Here is a 20,862-nt window from a genome sequence, read left to right on the forward strand (position 1 = left end):
AGCAATGGCAAGGATGGTACTGAAAGTTCTACTGGCCAACCTACAACATAAAAAATCAGCTGTTGCCAATTTTGCCACGAAGTTCAAGTCCGAGGCTATCGATGTGGCTCTTATACAAGAGCCATGGGTAGTTAAAGGCAGAGTAGCAGGACTGGTGAAATCTGGAGGTAAGGTAATGTAGGATACTACATCGAATATGCCTAGAACATGTTTACTTGTGAGCATAAAACTAAAATGCCTTCTGTTGCAAGAACATTGCTCAAAGGACTTAGTGGCAGCCAAGATAAAACCTGGAAATTGGGAAGGTCCCAGAGAAATAACTATAGGATCAGCACACCTCCCATATGACTCAACTAATCCACCGCCATCAGAAGAAGTTGAGAACCTAATCTGCAACACAAAGAGGAAAGGCGAACACCTAGTCCTTGGAGCAGATGCAAATTCACACCACACGGCATGGGGCTGCACGAACTGCAATGCAAGAAGTGAGTTTTTACTAGAGTTTATTAATGGAACCAAGTTGACGATACTAAACCTAGGAAACAAGCCTACATTTATAAATAAAAGTCGTAGGGAGGTATTACACATTACACTAAGCACTACGCATATTGCAAACTTTATTAAAGATTGGAGGATACTGGAGGAACAATCATTGGCAGACCACCAGCACATCCAATTTGTAATAGATGCGAGACTATGTGGAATTGAGATGTACAGAGACCTAAAAAGAACTAACTGGGGTAGATACAGAGAAGTTCTAGGGAAGGCTGTACAAAAAATTCCAACTAACATGAGAGGACAGAAAGAATTGGATGAGGCAGTGGAACTATTAGAAGAGGCCATTATTGACTCATTCCATGACAACTGTCCTCTCAAAGAAAAGAAAAACACCAAAAAAAGTAAGGTGGTGGAACAACAAACTAGCCAAAAAAGAGGTTAGGATGTTGTATAGAAGATCATCTAGAAATGGTATGTGGGACGTATATCATAGGAAACTTACTGAGTATAACCTAGAGATACGGAAAGCAAAAAGAAAATCTTGGAGACTGTTCTGTGAGAAACTGACATCACACACTGAAACAGCACGGCTCCAGAAGGTTCTGAAAGCAACTCATATAAATCAGGTGGGGACAGTGGAGAAACCAGATAGGTCGTTTACTCAGACGGGGAAGGACACGCTGGAGATGCTAACGGCGTGTCACTTTCCTGAGGCTGAGGAGATGACAGAAGAAGAAGCAGTTGGAACAGAGACTGGAGCTCGAAAAGCAGACTGAAACTGTGCCAACAGAATAATAAAATATAACCATGTAAAATGGGCAATCAACACGTTTCACCCTATAAAGGCTCTGGGGCCAGATGAGATACTTCCAATACTCCTATAGGAAGGACGGACAATACTCGTCAATGCCCTGACGGACCTCTTCCGAGCTAGTCTAGCTTTAGAGTACGTGCCGATATCATGGTCTGAAGCTAAAGCAGTATTCATACCTAAGCCTGGAAGGGCAAATTATGCCCAAAGCAAAGCATGCAGACCATTATGTTTAACCTCCTTCACGCTGAAAGCAATGGAGAAATTTCTGGATAAATATATCAGAAGAACGGTGCAACTGAACTCAACATTACATGAAAATCAGTTTGCATATAGACCTGGCAGATCCCTGAAGTAGCACTCCACCAGTTGGTTTGTAAACTAGAGGAAAGCCTAGAATATAAAGAAATTGCACTGGCGGCATTTCTAGATATAGAAGGAGTCTTCAGCAATACAACCTATGACTCTACGATCAAAGCATGGGAAAAGAGCAAGATGAGTAAAACCATCATCAAATGGCCCAAATCCATGTTAGACGGAAGGAAGATAAAAGCAACCCCATTTGAAGAAACGCTGATGGTTAGGGCCACCCGAGGCTGTGCTCAGGGAGGAGTTATTTCACCTCTGCTGTGGAACCTCGTGGTGAACAAAATCATAGCTATGCTCAATGAACAGGGTTTTTATACACAAGGTTACGCAGATGACCTAGTGACTGTGGTATGAGGTAAGGTGATGAGTGTTATCCAGGACCTCATGCAAAGATCACTTAACCTTGTGGAGAACTGGTGTCGGGAAGAACCAGTCAATCCGAACAAGATAACTCTGGTCCCTTTTACAAAAAGGAGAAAATTAGAGGGAAAGAGATCACTGAAGCTATTTGGACAAGATATATATATGGAAGAACAGGTACTGCACCTAGGTGTAGTGTTAGATAAAAATCTAACCTGGAATCCACATTTAGAAAGGAACATAACCCGGGCCAAGAACCTGCTGTATGCACGTAAAAGAGCCTGCTGGGAAGACATGGGGCCTCGGACCATCAATGGTAATGTGGATATACAAAATGATCATTAGACCGTTGATGGCCTATGCTGCAATCATCTGGTGGCAGAAAGTAAGTCAAGGAAAAGTCAGCAGTAGAGTGGATAGCGTACAGAGAATGGCATGCACAGCCATAACAAGGGCTATGAGAACTATGCTGACAGAAGCCTTGAATACTCTACTAGACATCCCATCACTATGCAATTTCATAAAAGGACAGGCTAGAATGAGTTCATATAGATTGGCACAATCAGAGTGCTGGAATGCACAAAGACCCAATCTAGGACACTGTAAAATTAACCAAGTAATAACAGAGGAAGTTCTACACATGCCTTCTGATCATATGATACCAAAGTACAACTTTGAAAAACCGTTTGAGACTCAGATAATAAAAAAAGACTGGGATATCAACAAATGGAATACTGAAAAAGAAGATACAGTGTGGTGGACTGATGGCTCAAGGACTGTGGATGGCACAGGAAGAGAGATCAATCCAGATGAGCCTGGGCAAACACACTACAGTCTTTCAAGCTGAAAGACTGATCAACATGTGTTGAAGAAAATCTGAAAATGAACTATAGGAATAAGAACATTTTCATTTTTATGGACAGCCAAGCAGCCATTAAGGCACTAGAGGCAGTCCGGATAATATCCAGAATTATCTGGTATTGCCATTCACTTCTCCTGAAGCTCTCATAGTACAACATCGTCAAAATAATATGGGTACCAGGGAATGCAGGTAGAGAAGGAAATGAAAAGGCAGATAAACTGGCCAGGAAAGGAGCAGAAACAAATTTTGTAAGCCCAGAACCTGAATGAGGGATTTCGTATGGATAAGCTCGACACTACATAGGAAAATGGGTACAAAAGAAACAAATGGAGAACTGGAAAAATACTCCAGGATGCAGGCTTGCAAAAGAACTGATAAAAGGATCAAACAAAATGCATACTAAAGAACTGTTGAAATTCAACAGAGAAAATATAAGATGGGTAATAGGACTGTTGACAGGACAATGCCATCTGAAAAAACACCTACACAGAATTGGAATAATATATGTAGAAAATGCAATGAAGCAGAGGAATCAGCTGAACACATACTTTTCGAATGTGAAGCGCTGGGTGGAATCATTCGAATGTACGGTGCTGGGTAGAATCAGACTCTCCAATCTAGGACTACCAGGGGAAGAGAGAGAGAATCCAAGAAGACCCAATAAGAACAACCTGCAGCCTTGTGAAGCGAGCAGGTATATTTAGGTGGGAATGAAGGAAAAACATGGTAGCAAAAGATCTTGGAGATCGACGCTAACTAGGAACCAATATTTGGAGGCCCCATGAAGAAAAGAAGAAGAGAAATAAAAATAAGAAAAATAATCTGTTAAACTCTCAGTTAACTCAAGTGCCCAGATTCAAGCAGTTAAATTCTCTGTTAGCTCAAAATATGGCAGGTGTATTAGATGCAGAACTTACTTCTGTATCTTGAACATTTGGAATATGATAGGACTTTTCCAGAAAGAGTCACAAACAGAACAGTTGTAGGATGCAGCAGTTATGTAGAAATGAAAAGGTTAGCACAGGATAGGGTGGCATGGAAAACTGCATCAAACCAGTCTATGGACTGATGATTCAAACAACCACCACCTTGTAGTCAAAGGCTGCACAGAAATAGTTTCTGGCTGATGAGAAAAACAGAGATATGTCTTCATCTTGTAGCACCTTAACTAAGTTTGAGGTTTGAATGCAAATTACCAATTCTTCAAAATCCTTCTGATTCTGTGTTGGGTGATACTGGACATCAAGCACCGTTTAACTTCACTTGGCTTAACAAACTTGGTGAGCATGTTTCAATAGATCCATCATTAATTCAAACAGTACATGGATAAGTGGGTGAGCACTCTGAAGGACTGTATTGATCTTATCAAATAATGGGATAGTCACATGCAAAAAAGTACAAAATGTCTTGTTTGGGTCATAGGAAAGAAACATAAACAGATTTTCTTTATGAGATGTAGTGTGATTCAGGTTTCTGGGAACAGTTTGAGTCAAGTTGGAAGAACATGCCGTTCTTTTGGCAGATGAGGAGGAGGAGGTGGGATCAGAAACTCTCATAATTTGTTTGTCAACAGGTCTACTGCGTTCTTTGGGAATAAGTACAAAAAGATAAATTGGCAGAATTATTTGGAGCACACATTACCACTTCATGCTTAAAAAATGAAAGAAGTGGATCCCACTGACCTAATAATCTGTCTAAACACCTGGCTAGGGATCATCTTGTGCACACATGCTTCAATTACTTCTTTGTTTCTTTTCCATGCATTTTTTAAAATTTCTGAAGATGATGTTCTCTTTTGGCACTTTTCTCCAAGTAATACAAAATATCAATAAGAATTTCATCAATTCTAACTGGTAAAGTTGTAGCAGTCTTTTCATCAGCTAAGTTAATTAGATGGCAGCTGTAAACAATACCAAAAATATGCGGATGAGCTTCTTTCAAAACTGCTAGAACTCAATTTTTTTTAGGTCCAATCATAACAGGAGCATTGTCAGAACAGAATGCCAGACAGTTCTTAATTACTTTATTTAATTCGAACTGCAACAATAGCAGCTTTCCTATGTTGTGCCCTGTCGAATCCCCTTCCAATGCTGGTACTGATAAAACAGTACTTATAATATTTTCCCAAGTAGCATCATAAAAAGTAACCACTATAGGATACAACTTGGAATCGGTATCACTGCTTACATCTATCGAACAAGAAAATGGACTATTTTGCAAACAAGTAACATTGTTCTGTGTTGCAGTACGCGCATTTTCTTTAGAACACATATTGTTTTTGTGTGACCACAACCATACATTTTTACGATTTCAATGTAGGAAACATCTTTCTGAACAAAGCTCCTGCATGATCAACTGCACTCAATGGAATGTTGTGTTCCACTAACAGAGAAGTAAACAAACGCTCGGGCTTTATTAAATCATAAAAATTATCTCCCGCTTAGGCATTAAAAAAAAAAAAAAGCTGTTTATTTTCTGATTTTCATCCTTAGATTTCAAATTAGCAAGGTGTTTAACAAACTTTACATGATTAGTCAGATCGTTTTTGCCACCATGTGCTATGTTAATATCAAAAGAGCACAGTACAAAAGGAAAATTTGAAACCTTTTTATGATTTCAGTATACATGGGGAAACTTAAGGAATAGGTTTCCCTAAACACCTGATGATAATGATTTTTGTAGATTTACTCATGATTACCGATAAACAACGATCATAAGACAAAATAAGCAACAAACACTAATTCACATTACTCCACAACTACATAACCTCAGCTTCATAATAAGTGGCAATAAATATGAAGCAAATTAAGCGACGAACATAATTCACATGTTTTTTCATAACCGCAAAATGACCTATGCTTTGTAATTCATGGTGAAGAAGAAAAGAACAATTTTTTTTTAATACAGGACAGTAAAGGTTATTATTGAATGAATCAATGCAAAGAACAAGCAAACGGTTATCCAAAGTCAGTCTCTTTCAACACAAACAAATCGATATTGATTGACTGGGATAAAAAATGCATCTTGTATTCCCAGTTGAAGACTAACGATCGGATTAATATAAATCAGAGCAATGTATCCAATATTCACTGGTCACACAGCATGTATCGGCAGCTTGCAGAAGATTGTTCTGGTGCAAATTTTAAAAAGAAGATGGCAGGTATGTTTATGTTTTTCCCATCACTCTACTCTTCATATCCAAATAACACGGTACACTACCAACCACCCCAGAAACACGCAATAGTGAATATATCCCTCAACGTAAGGTTGGAGTCAGAAAGGCCATCCAGCTGTAAAACAGGGTCAAGTCCACAAGTGGGACACAGTTCACACCTGCAGCCCCACCAGGTTGTGGGAAAAGTAGCAGAAGACAGTAAAACTTGTTCAATGAGGAGTCGCAAGGGACCAAAATAGTTTTCCATGTTACACAAATTTCTGCATTATGCAAAACATTGCTAATATTTAAAAAATTACCTGTATCTGCCTAGGAAAGTAAATTGGCTGACATTGGAGTCACTCCTATGTACGTAACACATTCATTTCTCAAATTAATTCATTACTGAGTACTGTAGTAATTATATTATTATTAATAATGCTGTACTGTAAAAATATTTTATTATTAACATAATCCTATATTATTTGCTTTCACAACACAACATTCTTGGGAATAATAATAATCATACGGCCTCAGCTATCATGTGTGGGCATTTTAATTTTATGCCATTTGGCTGGCTGCCAGTCTATTTTGACATAACTTATAAATCTCATTTTTTGTCCTATATTGGCATCAACTCAACTAAGGTTAGATTGAACGGAAAATCCCACCAAAAAAAAAAGCCATCTACTTTGACATTTTGTTTTATTCTAGGCCTACTAGATGACGGCGTAAACTGAATCTTTCTAGGGCATCTATTCCTGAATTTTAATTAATTTTGTCGGGTAAACACCAATGTGGCCTGCCTCTGTGGTGTAGTGGTTAGCATGATTAGCTGCCACCTCGAGAGGCCTGAGTTCGATTCCCGGCTATGCCACAAAATTTGAAAAGTTGTACGAGGGCTGGAATGGAGTTCACTGAGCCTCGGGAGGTCAAATGAGCAGAAGGGGGTTTACTTCCCACTTCAGCCATCCTCAAAGTGGTTTTCCATGGTTTCCCACTTCTCCTCCAGGCAAATCCCGGGATGGTACCTAACTAATGGCCGCTACTTTCCCTCTTCTTTGCCTATCTTTTCCAATCTTCCCATCCCCCCACAAGGCCCCTGTTCAGCATAGCAGGTGAAGCCGCCTGGGCGAGGTACTGGTCCTCCTGTCCAAATGTCTCACTCCAAGACACTGCCCTTGAAGTGGTACAGGTGGGATCCCTTGTTGAGTCCTAGGGAAGAACCAACCCTGGAGGGTAAACGGATTAAGAAAGAAAGAAAGAAAGAAAGAAAGAAAGAAAGAATAAAAGAAACAGACATATTTTAGATGCCGACATTATAGGAGATAGTGTCGAATGGACTTTCGGCCACCTTTCAAAAATCTCACTACCTCTCCACGCTATCTTGGGATCCGGAGGCCAACATTCTACCGCTGATGAAAGAGCTCAAAGCTATTTTCCAATGTTCTTCAAAAACACCTGTTCCACTTTTTTCCTATCATGTCTTTCTGGCATGTCTCCATGCTAGCAGTGTTGTAGTTGATTCAAAATGATAATGTGCAATAGGTTAATTGCTTTAAAGCAATGTACCAGATATGAGCATGTTTTTTTATCTTGCATTCCAGAACCACTCCAACACTACCTTGTTAATTTCCCCACTACCAGTTATTTTTGCCTTCCATTTCATGTAATTGATCCCTTGGAGCCACTCATTCATTATTTTATTTTATCCTTTTAAGCATGTCACAAGTCTGAATTCTGCCACACTTGAACCATATCATAACCCATACTGATAGGTTATCTTTATTTTAAACTTCAATAACTTTCACTTTTTTGTTTAGCAACAATGTCACACAATTTTTAGCCATGTTACCTGCTTTTAGGAATAAATCAACTAACTGATTCCAAGAAGAAGTATCCCTTACCACAACAAGTTCCAAATCTTTCTATGCGATCTTCCATCTAGGCTAATTAATGTTCTACAGTATATCTGCAGCTCTGTAGCCTACCCGTTTTCTTGAGAAAAGTGTAACTGGACTTTACCAAAGGCAGGATTGTTAGACAGAACATTGTGGTGTATGAATTTATTTGCCTGATATATGATACACCAAAGTGTAAACAACAGGGATGTACAAAAGGATGACTGTACATGCATCTGTCCTCTATTTTTCTCATACCATAGATGTGAATTATGAGGAATTCTTAAAAAAAAAAAGTCCATTCTGTTTCCCTCTTGCACAGATTCTGCACTATACAAAATTAATAGCATTGTAATGGTTATTCTATCTGCTGGGACCTGAGAATCTGTCCAAATCGTACATGTTTCTGTCCACAGTCTGCCTTGTGCAAATTTTGCAATATTATATTTTCACAAACTTCCAAATATCTCCAAGTCATAATAGTTCTATCTAAAAAACAGTAGATAACAAAAATTTTAGAAAAATCTAATTTTCAATCTTTTATATGTGATATATTTTTATCCTGAGAGCTATAATAATGAAAATATTCACGAATGTAGAATCTTTTTGCCAAGTCCATCAATGGCAATCATTATTTATTGGAAATATTCTCCAGTCATCATGGTAACAAACTAACTGGCAATGGTGGTGACTAATGTGATTGTTTTATAAGCTGCAAAAACGTATGTTTATTAGCCTACTATGATCAGGAAGATAACTATCGCAATGAGAAGTAAAATGTGGAAGAAAGATCAAGCGAAGAAAGCGGGGGGGGGGGGGGGGGGGGGGAATTAGCAGTACAAAAGGGGGAATTCAAAGCTTAGGCTTTGAATTAACCAGACATGGCTAAAATCCCTGACCTGGGCCAGGCATCAAACATGGGACACACTGAATTGAAGGTCAGGGTCAGATCTTGCAACAATATCTTAAAATATACTACAATATTGATATTTGAATTATTTCTACCATCCCCAGTTAGATGGAAAAATGCTATACGACTCTCGTATTGTCTTGTGCTATTGAAAGTTTTTTTCTTTTCCTGTGATTCAATGTCCTTCCAACTCAGATGGGGCTTATTTTTGGCAAAAAAAAAAAAAAAAAAAAAAAGGATAAGGAAGACCTAGGGCAAGGAAGAAAGCTTACTGTGGCCTTTAAGGTACAGTCTCAGCATTTGCCTGTGTGGAAAATGGGATACCATGTAAAACCATATTTAAGGCTGCTCAACCAACTCGATGGTACAGGAAGTAATAGAAGAAAAAAAAGTGAATGTTCATGGTACCAAGAGATTATTGCAACAGAAAACAATGATACTGAGAATTGACTGATATGTCATATTCAGAATATTTGCAATATTTTACTGTCCAAATTAAGCAGCATTTAAATATACTGTAATATGCCATAAAATCATATTTAATAATTTTGTAATTTAGTTCATATTTGGATATGTGTTACACACTTTCAATTAAGGCAAAGAATAGTTTCATTCCACTCCCAACTACAAAAAACTGTTAACTTGCAACAACAAAATTGACGAGTATTTTGAAAATAAAGGCTATTCAAGAGCCATCATTTTCAACTAGCTATATTAAATTCTCATATTTTACCACAATATAACCAAAATTGTATGAGGAACACCCACCTATTTTTTTTCATTATGTGCTCAAACGGTCGTAGGAAGTCTTTCTGAAACCTGAAGTTGGCAAATTCACCTTTCTCTATAAATTTCATAGAAAGCTGCCTGAGTGAATCAACGGCAAAGAATGCTATATCTTCACTAGGATTGCATCCAACTTTGTTGAAATGTTCTCCTAGAACTTGCCAAATACGTGACCACTGAAGACGGATGCGGCCCATATTATAGTATGATATTTCAACGATCTTCTGGAGACTAAACATACGAGGGTGTGCAGGATAAGCCAGCTCATCCAAGGACACCTGAAAATAATAGAACATTTCCCGATAACTGTATTGAAAGAATAAACCTTACAATGTACATGTAAAAAAACTCAAAGAAAATTAATAGCAGTTTAAGTAATCAACATTTATGTTATATTAAAACAATTTTGTTGCAGCAAAATGTAATAATTTCCAAAAATGCAAAAATGCCTATAGCTAAACATATCTTTTTCACAATTTACATCAGTACCATGCTAGAATGATCTTGTGAAATTTAACACAACTTGATCAAAACTCACATCAAGAGCAAAAATAAAATATAATTTGCACAAATGAAATCAAGAAATTTTACCTTGTCTTTCTTTTTTTTTTTCTTCCTGTCTTAATATAAATTAATTATCTAGATTCAGAAATTTATTGAATATACCGATGAGTAGCAGAACATTTGTTCTAAAATTATAGTGTGTTGCAAGTAGTAAGTAAATTAATAAAGGCAAATTGCATTATATTACCATGCAAGTCACTCATTCATGTACATATAGGATGGTATTTTTCCAAGCAGTAGTTACCAATCTTATTAAAGAACTTGAATCATTTTAAAAAAAATTAAAGTTGCTTGTGAACCTACGAATGAACTATTGCTTTCACCTTGCCACCGCTATAGAAAGTGTAAGATATGAACAGTAATATCCGTATTTATAAGAATTAAATGACTGTCCACCTATCCAATACTAGTTAATATTTGATGTAAGCTATATTTACATTACATACATCTCAGGACTGGTTTCGACTCGTTAAGGGTCATCCTCAGGCATTATAACTAAAATTGACAATTTGTATACAGTAGTAGGAATACAACATAAATCCTTAAAATGAAAACTTTAAAAACTATAGACATAATAAATTAACAGAATAAAAATGTGATTTACTCAGTCTTAACTACTAGAATTTGTCGATTTTAAAGTCCATTTGCTGAGTTTACATCAAGTTTGACGTAACTATTTTTGTAATAAACAAATAATCTAAGATTAATGAGTCCTATGTTAAAAACACACATACACATATAAACTTAAAATTGTTTAAAATTAGGGTCTATGAACTATTGTGTTTGCACCCCGAGATAAAAGGCGATATTGGCAGACTCAGCTGATGAAAGTCTAATGCAGCTGGCAACAATATTTATCTTATACAATATGACCAGTGTGACAACATCCTCAGATTTCTATCTCAGCCATTCTTCCTTAGCTGTCCTGCACTTTCTCTCCACTTCATTCTTTAATCAACTGTATTCTTAACTGGCCTCCTCATTTATTTTTTGCATTCTTGTACTATCGCCATTCGTCAATCAGGTCTAGTATCTCCTGAGTAATCCAACGATACTTAGTTGGTCTTGCCTTTTTTTGCCTTCTTCAGAAGCACAGCTCTACTAATCTCATTCTTCAGGACTGTCCACTTTTCATCTGTTGCATTTCTTTCATCCTTTACATTTAGTCCTTGTGCAACTTGTTCATTGAAACAATCCCTTGCTTTCTTTTTCTTCAACTTGTCTAGATCCCTTCTCCTTGCATTCTTTTTTCCAATTTCTTCAATAATAGTAAAAATGATAAAAGTTGCTGGATCTTTGAAATTGCAGCAAGAGTAGAGACTACTCAAGAGTGTAGGGAAAGAGTAACAGATCCCAGAATGTTAAAGAAGAACTTGGGATTCTCAAGAGAGGAAAGGGAAGGTATGCAATAACTATAGAAGAATCACTACTGTAACCCATCCTGCCAAAATGGAAAGAAAAAGGACTGAGAGAAAATGTATAAATTTCTGACAGCATCCCATGAGCAGGGTTTGGGAAAGTCTTGTGCAGAAAGGTATTGGAATAGAAACAGGAGAAATGGCAGGAGCAATGCATCACAATGTCAGGTTGCATGATAGAATGGTTAAAAATTGGAAACAGACCAAGGTAGGGAAAGGTACAAACTTCTATAACTACCATGAGAGAAGGGAAAGGAAAGAGTTGAATCCAGGAATAATAGAGAGCAAGAAGCATGGTGATGCTGATGACAAGAATTGAGAGAAGTAAAAAATGAGACATAGCCCTCAGGTAGAACTTCATGAACTTATGAAGCAAAAATTTAAAATATGGAACTCTACAAGAAGTTACATCTTGCGTTTCCTATCAAAAGATTCAGAAGCATCCACAGAATGGTATGTGCCAATGAACAGGGACAGGGAAGAAAGAAAGAAAGAAAATTAGACAAAGTCATACAAAAGTGAAAAAGTTAAATGATAAAATACAGAAAGTAGATTGAGATGGTTTCAAAATAATGGCAGATTTTTTTTAATTTTTGCTAGCTGTTCAACCTCACACTAACTCTGACTACGTTTTCAGCAATGATGAAATAAGAAAGGGCCAAAATTGGGAAGGACGCAGCCATGGCCTTAATTACACTACAGCCCCAGCATTTACCTGGTGTGAAAATGGAAAACCACAGAAAACAATTTTTAAAGTTGCTGATGGTGAGCTTCGAACCTCTTTCCTTTCTGGGATATAACATGTTGCCTCAATGTTGCATGCTATAACTAATGACAGACCTCTCCAGCCGGTGCAATTTGAATACTTGGAGTTAAGTGGGCCATCATTCCATTCTTGGTCCGATCTTTGATTAGAATCAGGCCGTATATTTAGATAATAACAGTGACTCGGCGAACCATGTGACCTTGCCGCGATGGGGAGGCTTGCGTGTCCCAATGATGCAGATAGCCGAGCCGCAGGTGCAACCATATCGGATGGGTATCTGTTGAGAGACCAGACTAACAAATGGTTCATCGAAAGGGGGGTAGCAGCCTTTCGGTAGTTGCAAGGCGGCAGTCTAGATGATTGACTGATACGGCCTTGTAATAATACTCAACATGGCTTAGCTGTGTTGATACTGCTACACAGCTGAAAGCAACGGGAAACTACAGCTGTAACTAACTCCCGAGGACATGCAGCTCTCTCTGTATGAATGATGTACTGATGATGGCTCCCTCCCGGGTAAAATATTCCGGAGGTAAACTAGTCCCCCATTCGGATCTCCGGGTGGGGACTACACGAGAGGGGGCGATCATCAGGAAGATGGATACTGACATCCTGCGAGTCGGAGCGTGGAATGTTAGAAGTTTGAATCGTTGTGGTAGGTTAGAGAATCTGAAAAGGGATATGGATAGGCTAAAGTTAGATGTAGTTGGTATAAGTGAAGTACGTTGGCAGAAAGAAAAAGATTTTTGGTCAGGCGACTACCGAATTATCAACACAAAATCAAACAGGGGAAATGCAGGAGTTGGTTATATAATGAATAAGAAAATAGGGCAGCAGGTAAGCTACTACGACCAGCATAGTGAAAGAATTATTGTCGTCAAGATAGACACCAAACCAATGCCCACCACAATAATGCAGGTCTATATGCCTACTAGTTCAGCGGATGATGAAGATATAGAAAGAATATACGAGGAGATAGAAGATTTAATACAATATGTAAAAGGTGACGAGAATCTAATTGTGATGGGAGACTGGAATGCAGTGGTAGGCCAAGGAAGAGAAGGTAGTACAGTAGGAGAATTTGGATTGGGACAAAGGAACGTAAGAGGAAGTCGGCTGGTTGAATTCTGCACTGATCATAATTTAGTCCTTGCCAATACTCGGTTCAAACACCACAAACGACGGCTGTATACGTGGACGAGACCTGGAGACACTGGAAGGTATCAAATAGACTTCATTATGATTAGGCAGAGAATCAGAAACCAGGTGTTGGATTGCAAAACTTTCCCAGGAGCAGACGTGGACTCTGACCACAACTTGTTGGTCATGAAATGCCATCTGAAGTTGAAGAAATTGAAGAAAAGAAAGAATGCAAAAAGATGGGATCTAGACAAGTTGAAAGAAAAGAGTGTGAGGGATTGTTTCAAGGAACATGTTGCACAAGAACTAAATGAAAAGGCTGAAGGAAACACTATAGAGGAAGAGTGGAGAGTCATGAAAAATGAAGTCAAAAGGGCTGCTGAAGAAATGTTAGGAAGGAAGAAAAGATCAACTAAGAATCAGTGGATAACTCAAGAGATACTAGACCTGATTGATGAACGACAAAAATACAAGAATGCTAGAAATGAAGAGGGCAGAAAAGAATACAGGCGATTAAAGAATCAAGTGGATAGAAAGTGCAAGGTAGCTAAGGAAGAATGGCTGAAGGAGAAGTGCAAGGATGTCGAAGGCTGTATGGTCCTGGGAAAGGTAGATGCTGCATACAGGAAAACCAAGGAAACCTTTGGAGAAAGGAAATCTAGGTGTATCAATATTAAGAGCTCAGATGGAAAGCCACTTCTAGGGAAAGAAGGCAAAGCAGAAAGATGGCAGGAGCATATCCAACAGTTGTATCAAGGTAAAGATGTAGATAATTTGGTTCTGGAACATGAAGAGGCTGTTGATGCTGATGAAATGGGAGACCCAATTTTGAGGTCAGAGTTTGACAGAGCTGTGAGTGACCTCAATAGGAACAAGGCACCTGGAATTGATGACATTCCCTCTGAATTACTGACTGCCTTAGGAGAAACCAGCATGGCAAGGTTATTTCATTTAGTGTGCAAGGTGTATGAGACAGGAGAAGTCCCATCCGATTTTCGGAAGAATGTTGTTATACCTACTCCCAAGAAAGCCGGTGCTGTCAGGTGTGCAAACTCTACCGCACCATTAGTTTAGTATCTCATGCCTGCAAAATTTTAACACGTATTATTTACAGAAGAATGGAAAAACAAGTTGAAGCTGAGTTGGGAAAAGATCAATTTGGCTTCAGAAGAAATGTAGGCACACGTGAAGCAATCCTGACTTTACGTCTGATCTTAAAGGATCGAATCAAGAAGGACAAGCCCATGTACATGGCATTCGTAGATCTAGAAAAGGCATTCGATAATGTTGATTGGACCAAGCTATTTATGATTCTGAAGATAATAGGGATCAGATACCGAGAACGAAGAATTATCTACAATCTGTATAAAAATCAGTCTGCAGTGATAAGAATCGAGGGCTTTGAAAAAGAAGCAGCAATCCAGAAAGGAGTGAGGCAAGGCTGCAGTTTGTCCCCTCTCCTTTTCAATGTTTACATAGAACAGGCATTAAAGGAAATCAAAGAGATATTTGGAAAGGGAATCACAGTCCAAGGAGAGGAAATCAAAACCTTGAGATTTGCCGATGATATTGTTATTTTATCTGAGACTGCAGAAGATCTCGAGAAGTTGCTGAATGGTATGGATGAAGTCTTGGGTAAGGAGTACAAGATGAAAATAAATAAGTCCAAAACAAAAGTAATGGAGTGCAGTCGAACGAACGCAGGTGATGTAGGAAATATTAGAATAGGAAATGAAGTCTTAAAGGAAGTAGATGAATATTGTTACTTGGGTAGTAAAATAACTAACGATGGCAGAAGTAAGGAGGACATAAAATGCAGACTAGCACAAGCAAGGAAGAGCTTTCTTAAGAAAAGAAATTCACTCACTTCAAACATTGATATCGGAATTTGAAAGATGTTTTTGAAGACTTTTGTGTGGAGCGTGGCATTGTATGGAAGTGAAACATGGACAATAACTAGCTTAGAAAGAAAGAGAATGGAAGCTTTTGAAATGTGGTGTTACAGAAGAATGCTGAAGGTGAGATGGATAGATCGAATCACAAATGAAGAGATACTGAATCGAATTGGTGAGAGATCGATTTGGCTAAATTTGACGAGAAGAGATTGAATGATAGGACATATCTTAAGACACCCAGGACTTGTTCAGTTGGTTTTTGAAGGAAGTGTAGGTGGTAAGAACGGTAGGGGTAGACCAAGGTATGAATATGACAAGCAGATTAGAGCAGATTCTGGATGCAATAGTTACATAGAAATGAAAAGGTTAGCACAGGATAGGGTGGCAAGGAAGGCTGCATCAAACCCGTCTATGGACTGATGACTCGAACAACAACAACACAACAGTGACTGATAAATAATAAAATAATGTGGACCTAATATACAGTATATTGTGATGATAATAATTCAATGTATGTAATGTTTATTGTGCATGGCAAAATAATTCGTTCACAATGCTTTAGGCATGATATTGTGATTAACACATAATTTAATTCAATAAATGAATTATTTTAAGATAGCAGTTAAGTGGCAGTAAGGGACTCCACAACTGCATTACCATAATTCTTTTAAATGGTGTCAAGTTACATCTTACATCTGATCTGTTTTATGACATGCTCTATTGGTGGAAAAATATCTAATTCCCTCCATGGGAACTTAGAATTTCCATTTGGAATTGCTAGGCGGGCAATAATTCCATTGTGGAGATTTATCTCCTGTATGCAGTTATCAGACTGTGCCTCTTATAATGGGCTTCTAATAAGTTCACCTGCATACACCCCAGCGTCAGTGGGTAGGGTCTGACACATCCCACTCCGATGAGTCTAGTGTCAGACCTAAAACAAAATGCTGGTTAATAGAGCAAACACCTGAAAAGCCTTACATCTGATCTGTTTTTTGACATGCTCTATTGGTGGAAAAATATCTAATTCCCTCCATGGGAACTTAGAATTTCCATTCAAGTTACAATCGGTAAACTGTGCTGTGTCATAATGCTGCAGTACAATTTCAATCATGCACTGGTGCATTTGGCAACCAAGGTGAGAGTGACGAGCCAATGACGTTACTTCCGCTTTAGTCTGTTGAAAAGGTGGTCCAGAGAATAGACCAACTGGTAATCATCTGTAAGTGTGTGGGGGGGGGGGGGGTGACAGGAAATGGAACACATAATAGGACAAACACAATGTCAGGTTGGTGTGGGAAGAGAGAACAACAGAAAGAGGACACAAGGACAAACACGAAAACACAAAGTGACACGGACAATCCCCACATCTTCACAAATTACTGTCTTCAGTCTTGATGCAGGAAGTGCAGGATAAGAAGAAGAAGAAAACTGGATAATAAATGCAGGATGAGGGAAGAAACGATAAGTACAGGTGGTGGTACAAGAAAAGGATCCCAATGAAAGGGAGAGAGAGAGATCAAGAAAAGTAAAGTTCAGAAGGCTCTCAGTAAGACAGGCACAATTATTGTACCCAGAACAATTCCTTTTGTATTATTAAAATTAAATTGACCGAGATCGATAGCTCAGTATCCAGTATTCGGGAGATAGTAGGTTTGAACCCCACTGTCGGCAGCCCTGAAGATGGTTTTCCGTGGTTTCCCATTTTCACACCAGGCAAATGCTGGGGCTGTACCTTAATTAAGGCCATGGCCACTTCTTTCCCATTCCTGGGCCTTTCCTGTCCCATCGTTGCCATAAGACCTATCTGTGTCGGCGCGATGTAAAGCAACTAGAAAAAAAAATTAATACTTTTGCCACCAAAAAATATTAATTTTAGTGGAGCAGACAGGGTAAATAAAGAGAAAACGACCTTTAAAATGTAACAGAACAGAGAGATCTGACCAACATTGAAACAGCACCCAGATGGATGACAGTTGAGAGGGAAAGGATACAGGAAGTGGAGAAGTTCAAATATCTGGGAGAATGGATAGAGTTACAAGAAGAAGATCTCGATCAATACAAAACCCACACACAGTGATCTGCCCAGAGGCTTCATATTCAGACGAATGTTCAGGAGGTGAAACAGGACCTGGAAGAAATGGGAATACAAGGAACGAAAATCAGCAACAGGGATGCTTACACATCGACGTTCAAGACCATCAAGAGTTTAAGAAAAAGTTAGATCCCGTACCCATGCACCGTGGACAGAAGAGAGGAGCAGATTGCAGAGTGAAAGGATGAAGGCGTACTGGACAAGGATCAAAGCCCAGAAACACATGAAACTAAATTTGAATTAACGTGGAACGTGGTCCACAGTCGGTCAAAATGAAAGAACAGGGAGATATAAGGCCTGGTTATTATTATTATTTACTTATTTATTTTCCATGTACATGTTCAATTCAGCTGAGGTAGACAGAGAAAAGGCAAGCCCCACTTATATGGTAGGGCCCCCGTCCCCACATATGTACGTTTACATGACCTCTACTCAATATTTACAGATGTATAGACAATTTTAAATCGACACATTTACACTCACTTATTCTAAGACGTTTCTGCAGGGACAAGAAAAAAAAAATGTATTATGAGAGAAAACGTACTACTGAATACACAAATAAAAACTATCCAACAGGTATATCGAAACACTAAATGCAATTTTTTTCCCAACATGAGGGCATTTTACAACGTGTGAGCACGGATACAGTGAAAACTACACCTACAATTTCTAAAGATGACAAGAAAGTATAGAAAGGTGTGAAAAACACAAGGAAAATATGAAAACCTATTCTGCTGGGGTTTATAAAATTACAACAGTGCATAGAAAGGTATCAAAAACACCAGACAACAAATATGAAACCATATCAATAATATCAATATATTATTGAGGATCACTCTCTTCCTAAAACCTTAGTAGCAGCCTTATATTTTGGACTAGTGGTTATTAAACATCATTTTCTGGTCACACTCTTAGACAATGAATTGGAGGTTACACTTGGCCATGTGCGATTCATAGAGAGAATGATTTTGGCTGCCATTTTGAATGTGACAAAATTTCGACCAACTCGAGTGATTGAGCTGAAACTTGAAGGTTTGAGTTTCAACATTCACACCATCTCTGCGTGCTTAGAGATGTGGATGCCAGTCCACTGAAGGATTTTAATTTTGTCTTCATTAGTAAGGAAATTCATTAACTTTTTCCATATTCATAACTAGGCTATCACGAGACAAATATGCACCACGCTAGTAACCTTGCATGATTAGGTTCTTGATCCAGAGGTAAGCTATCAAGTGACAAATATTCGCTACCCTTGACTGTACCACTCAACACAAAATAAAATTCTAACTTCAAAACAGAAAGCAAAATACAAGTACAAACAAGCTCAATGAGTTAGTCAGTAATCTCACTGCTAACCAGCAAGCAAACCTGAACAATCCTGAGGCTTGCTCCGCGAAGGTGCAACTTATCCTGTGAAGTTCAGAAATTCAAGCTTTCCCCATTACCATGCAACTTGCCCAAACCTGCCATCATATAAAATCAATCAATCAATCAATCAATCAATCAATCAATCAATCAATCAATCAATCAATCAATCAATCAATCAATCAATCAATCAATCAATCAATCGATCGATCGATCAATCAATCAGCACTGATCTGCATTTAGGGCAGTCACCCAGGTGGCAGATTCCCTATCTGTTGTTTACACAGTCTTTTCTTAAATAATTGCAAGGCATTTGGAAATTTATTGAATATCTTCCTTGGTAAATTATTCCAATTCCTAACTCCTCTTTCTATCAACGAATATTTTCCCCAATTTGTCCTCTTGAATTCCAACTTTATCTTGCATATTGTGAACTTTCCTGCTTCTAAAAATACCATTCAAACTTATTCGTCTACTAATGTCATTCCAGGCCATCTCTCCATAGACAGCTCAAAAAATACCACTTACTTTAACAAGTTATCCTGAAAACATACTCTAGTTGGGGTCTTACCAAAAACGTGTATGCTCTCTCCTTTATATCCTTATCATCATCATCATCATCATCATCATCATCATCATCATTTCCCTTTATCCAGCTGTAGCCGGGTAGGGGCAAATATGGTTCCTCTCCACTTTCTTCGGTCTTTCCACCACTCCTCCTCCAACACTGTGTCCCAGTCCAGGTTTCTTTCTATAATGCTGCGTTGGATGGTATCCTTCCATCTCAATCGTGGTCGTCCACGGCCTCTCCTTCTTTGGATTTGCATTTCCATAACCTTTTTTGGTATTCTTTCGTCGCTCATTCGCTTTATGTGCCCAAACCATCTTAGTCGGCTCTTCTCTATTCTATCATTCATTTTTTCCACTCCAATTTCTTCCCGGATTTTCTCATTCCTTATTTTGTCTCGTCTACTCTTCTGTATTTAAAGATAAAAATTTCATTGTTCCGTATTGAAAGTATTAACGTTAAAAATTAAATAATTGAAAAAGAGGTTCAAACTATTCAATACATAGGAAAGAAAAGTAGTGATTACATTTTTATTTAATAGTAAATATAAATGGGACCGGTTTCGACCCTAGTCCAGGTCATCGTCAGCCGTAAAAACATGTAAAACAATGCATATGAAAAAGAAAATGATTAATTAAACTCTGGATCGGTATAAGATGAAACAGTACGTAATATTAAGAATGGTAGTATGGCACACGCAATGATAGGCGAAGTCTCACAATGTTTATGAATATTGGAGAACAGTCAAAAGGGTCAGTTTCCACACTCTGTCAGGCACAAAGTCACAACACTATCAAATAATATATGAAGATCATAAATAACTTGAAGTCGCAGACGAATAGATTTGTAGAAGCAAACCGCCAGCTCCCGGTGATCAGCGCGGCACATTCAAGGTCATGACCTGACTTTGTGCCTGACAGAGTGTGGAAACTGACCCTTTTGACTGTTCTCCAATATTCATAAACATTGTGAGACTTCACCTATCATTGCGTGTGCCATACTACCATTCTTAATATTACGTACTGTTTCATCTTATACCGATCCAGAGTTTAATTAATCATTTTCTTTTTCATATGCATTGTTTTACATGTTTTTACGGCTGACGATGACCTGGACTAGGGTCGAAACCGGTCCCATTTATATTTACTATTAAATAAAAATGTAATCACTACTTTTCTTTCCTATGTATTGAATAGGTTGAACCTCTTTTTCAATTATTTAATTTTTAACGTTACTCTTCTGTATCATACTCCTCAAGAACTTCATTTCGGCTGCCTGTATTCGACTCTCATCCTTCTTTGTCATTGTCCAAGTTTCTGCTCCGTAAGTTGTTACGGGTACGTAATACATCTTGTACATAGTATCCGTTGCTTCCGTTGGCACATCTTTGTCTCATAACA

The 20,862-nt window shown here is 38.3% G+C and overlaps 1 protein-coding gene across 1 annotated transcript in view; it reads right to left on the reverse strand.

Annotated features, from left to right (window-relative positions):
• Window positions 1-20,862, reverse strand: part of Sec71 (ADP ribosylation factor guanine nucleotide exchange factor Sec71) — a 452,892-nt gene that overhangs the window by 162,701 nt on the left and 269,329 nt on the right. The window contains exon 20 of the mRNA XM_067136654.2: window positions 9,634-9,929. Within this exon, the coding sequence (XP_066992755.2) occupies window positions 9,634-9,929 (296 nt within the window). The remainder of the gene's footprint in view (window positions 1-9,633; window positions 9,930-20,862) is intronic.

The sequence above is a fragment of the Anabrus simplex genome, chromosome 1 (assembly GCF_040414725.1).
Source record: "Anabrus simplex isolate iqAnaSimp1 chromosome 1, ASM4041472v1, whole genome shotgun sequence".
NCBI classification, from domain to species: Eukaryota; Metazoa; Arthropoda; class Insecta; order Orthoptera; family Tettigoniidae; genus Anabrus; species Anabrus simplex.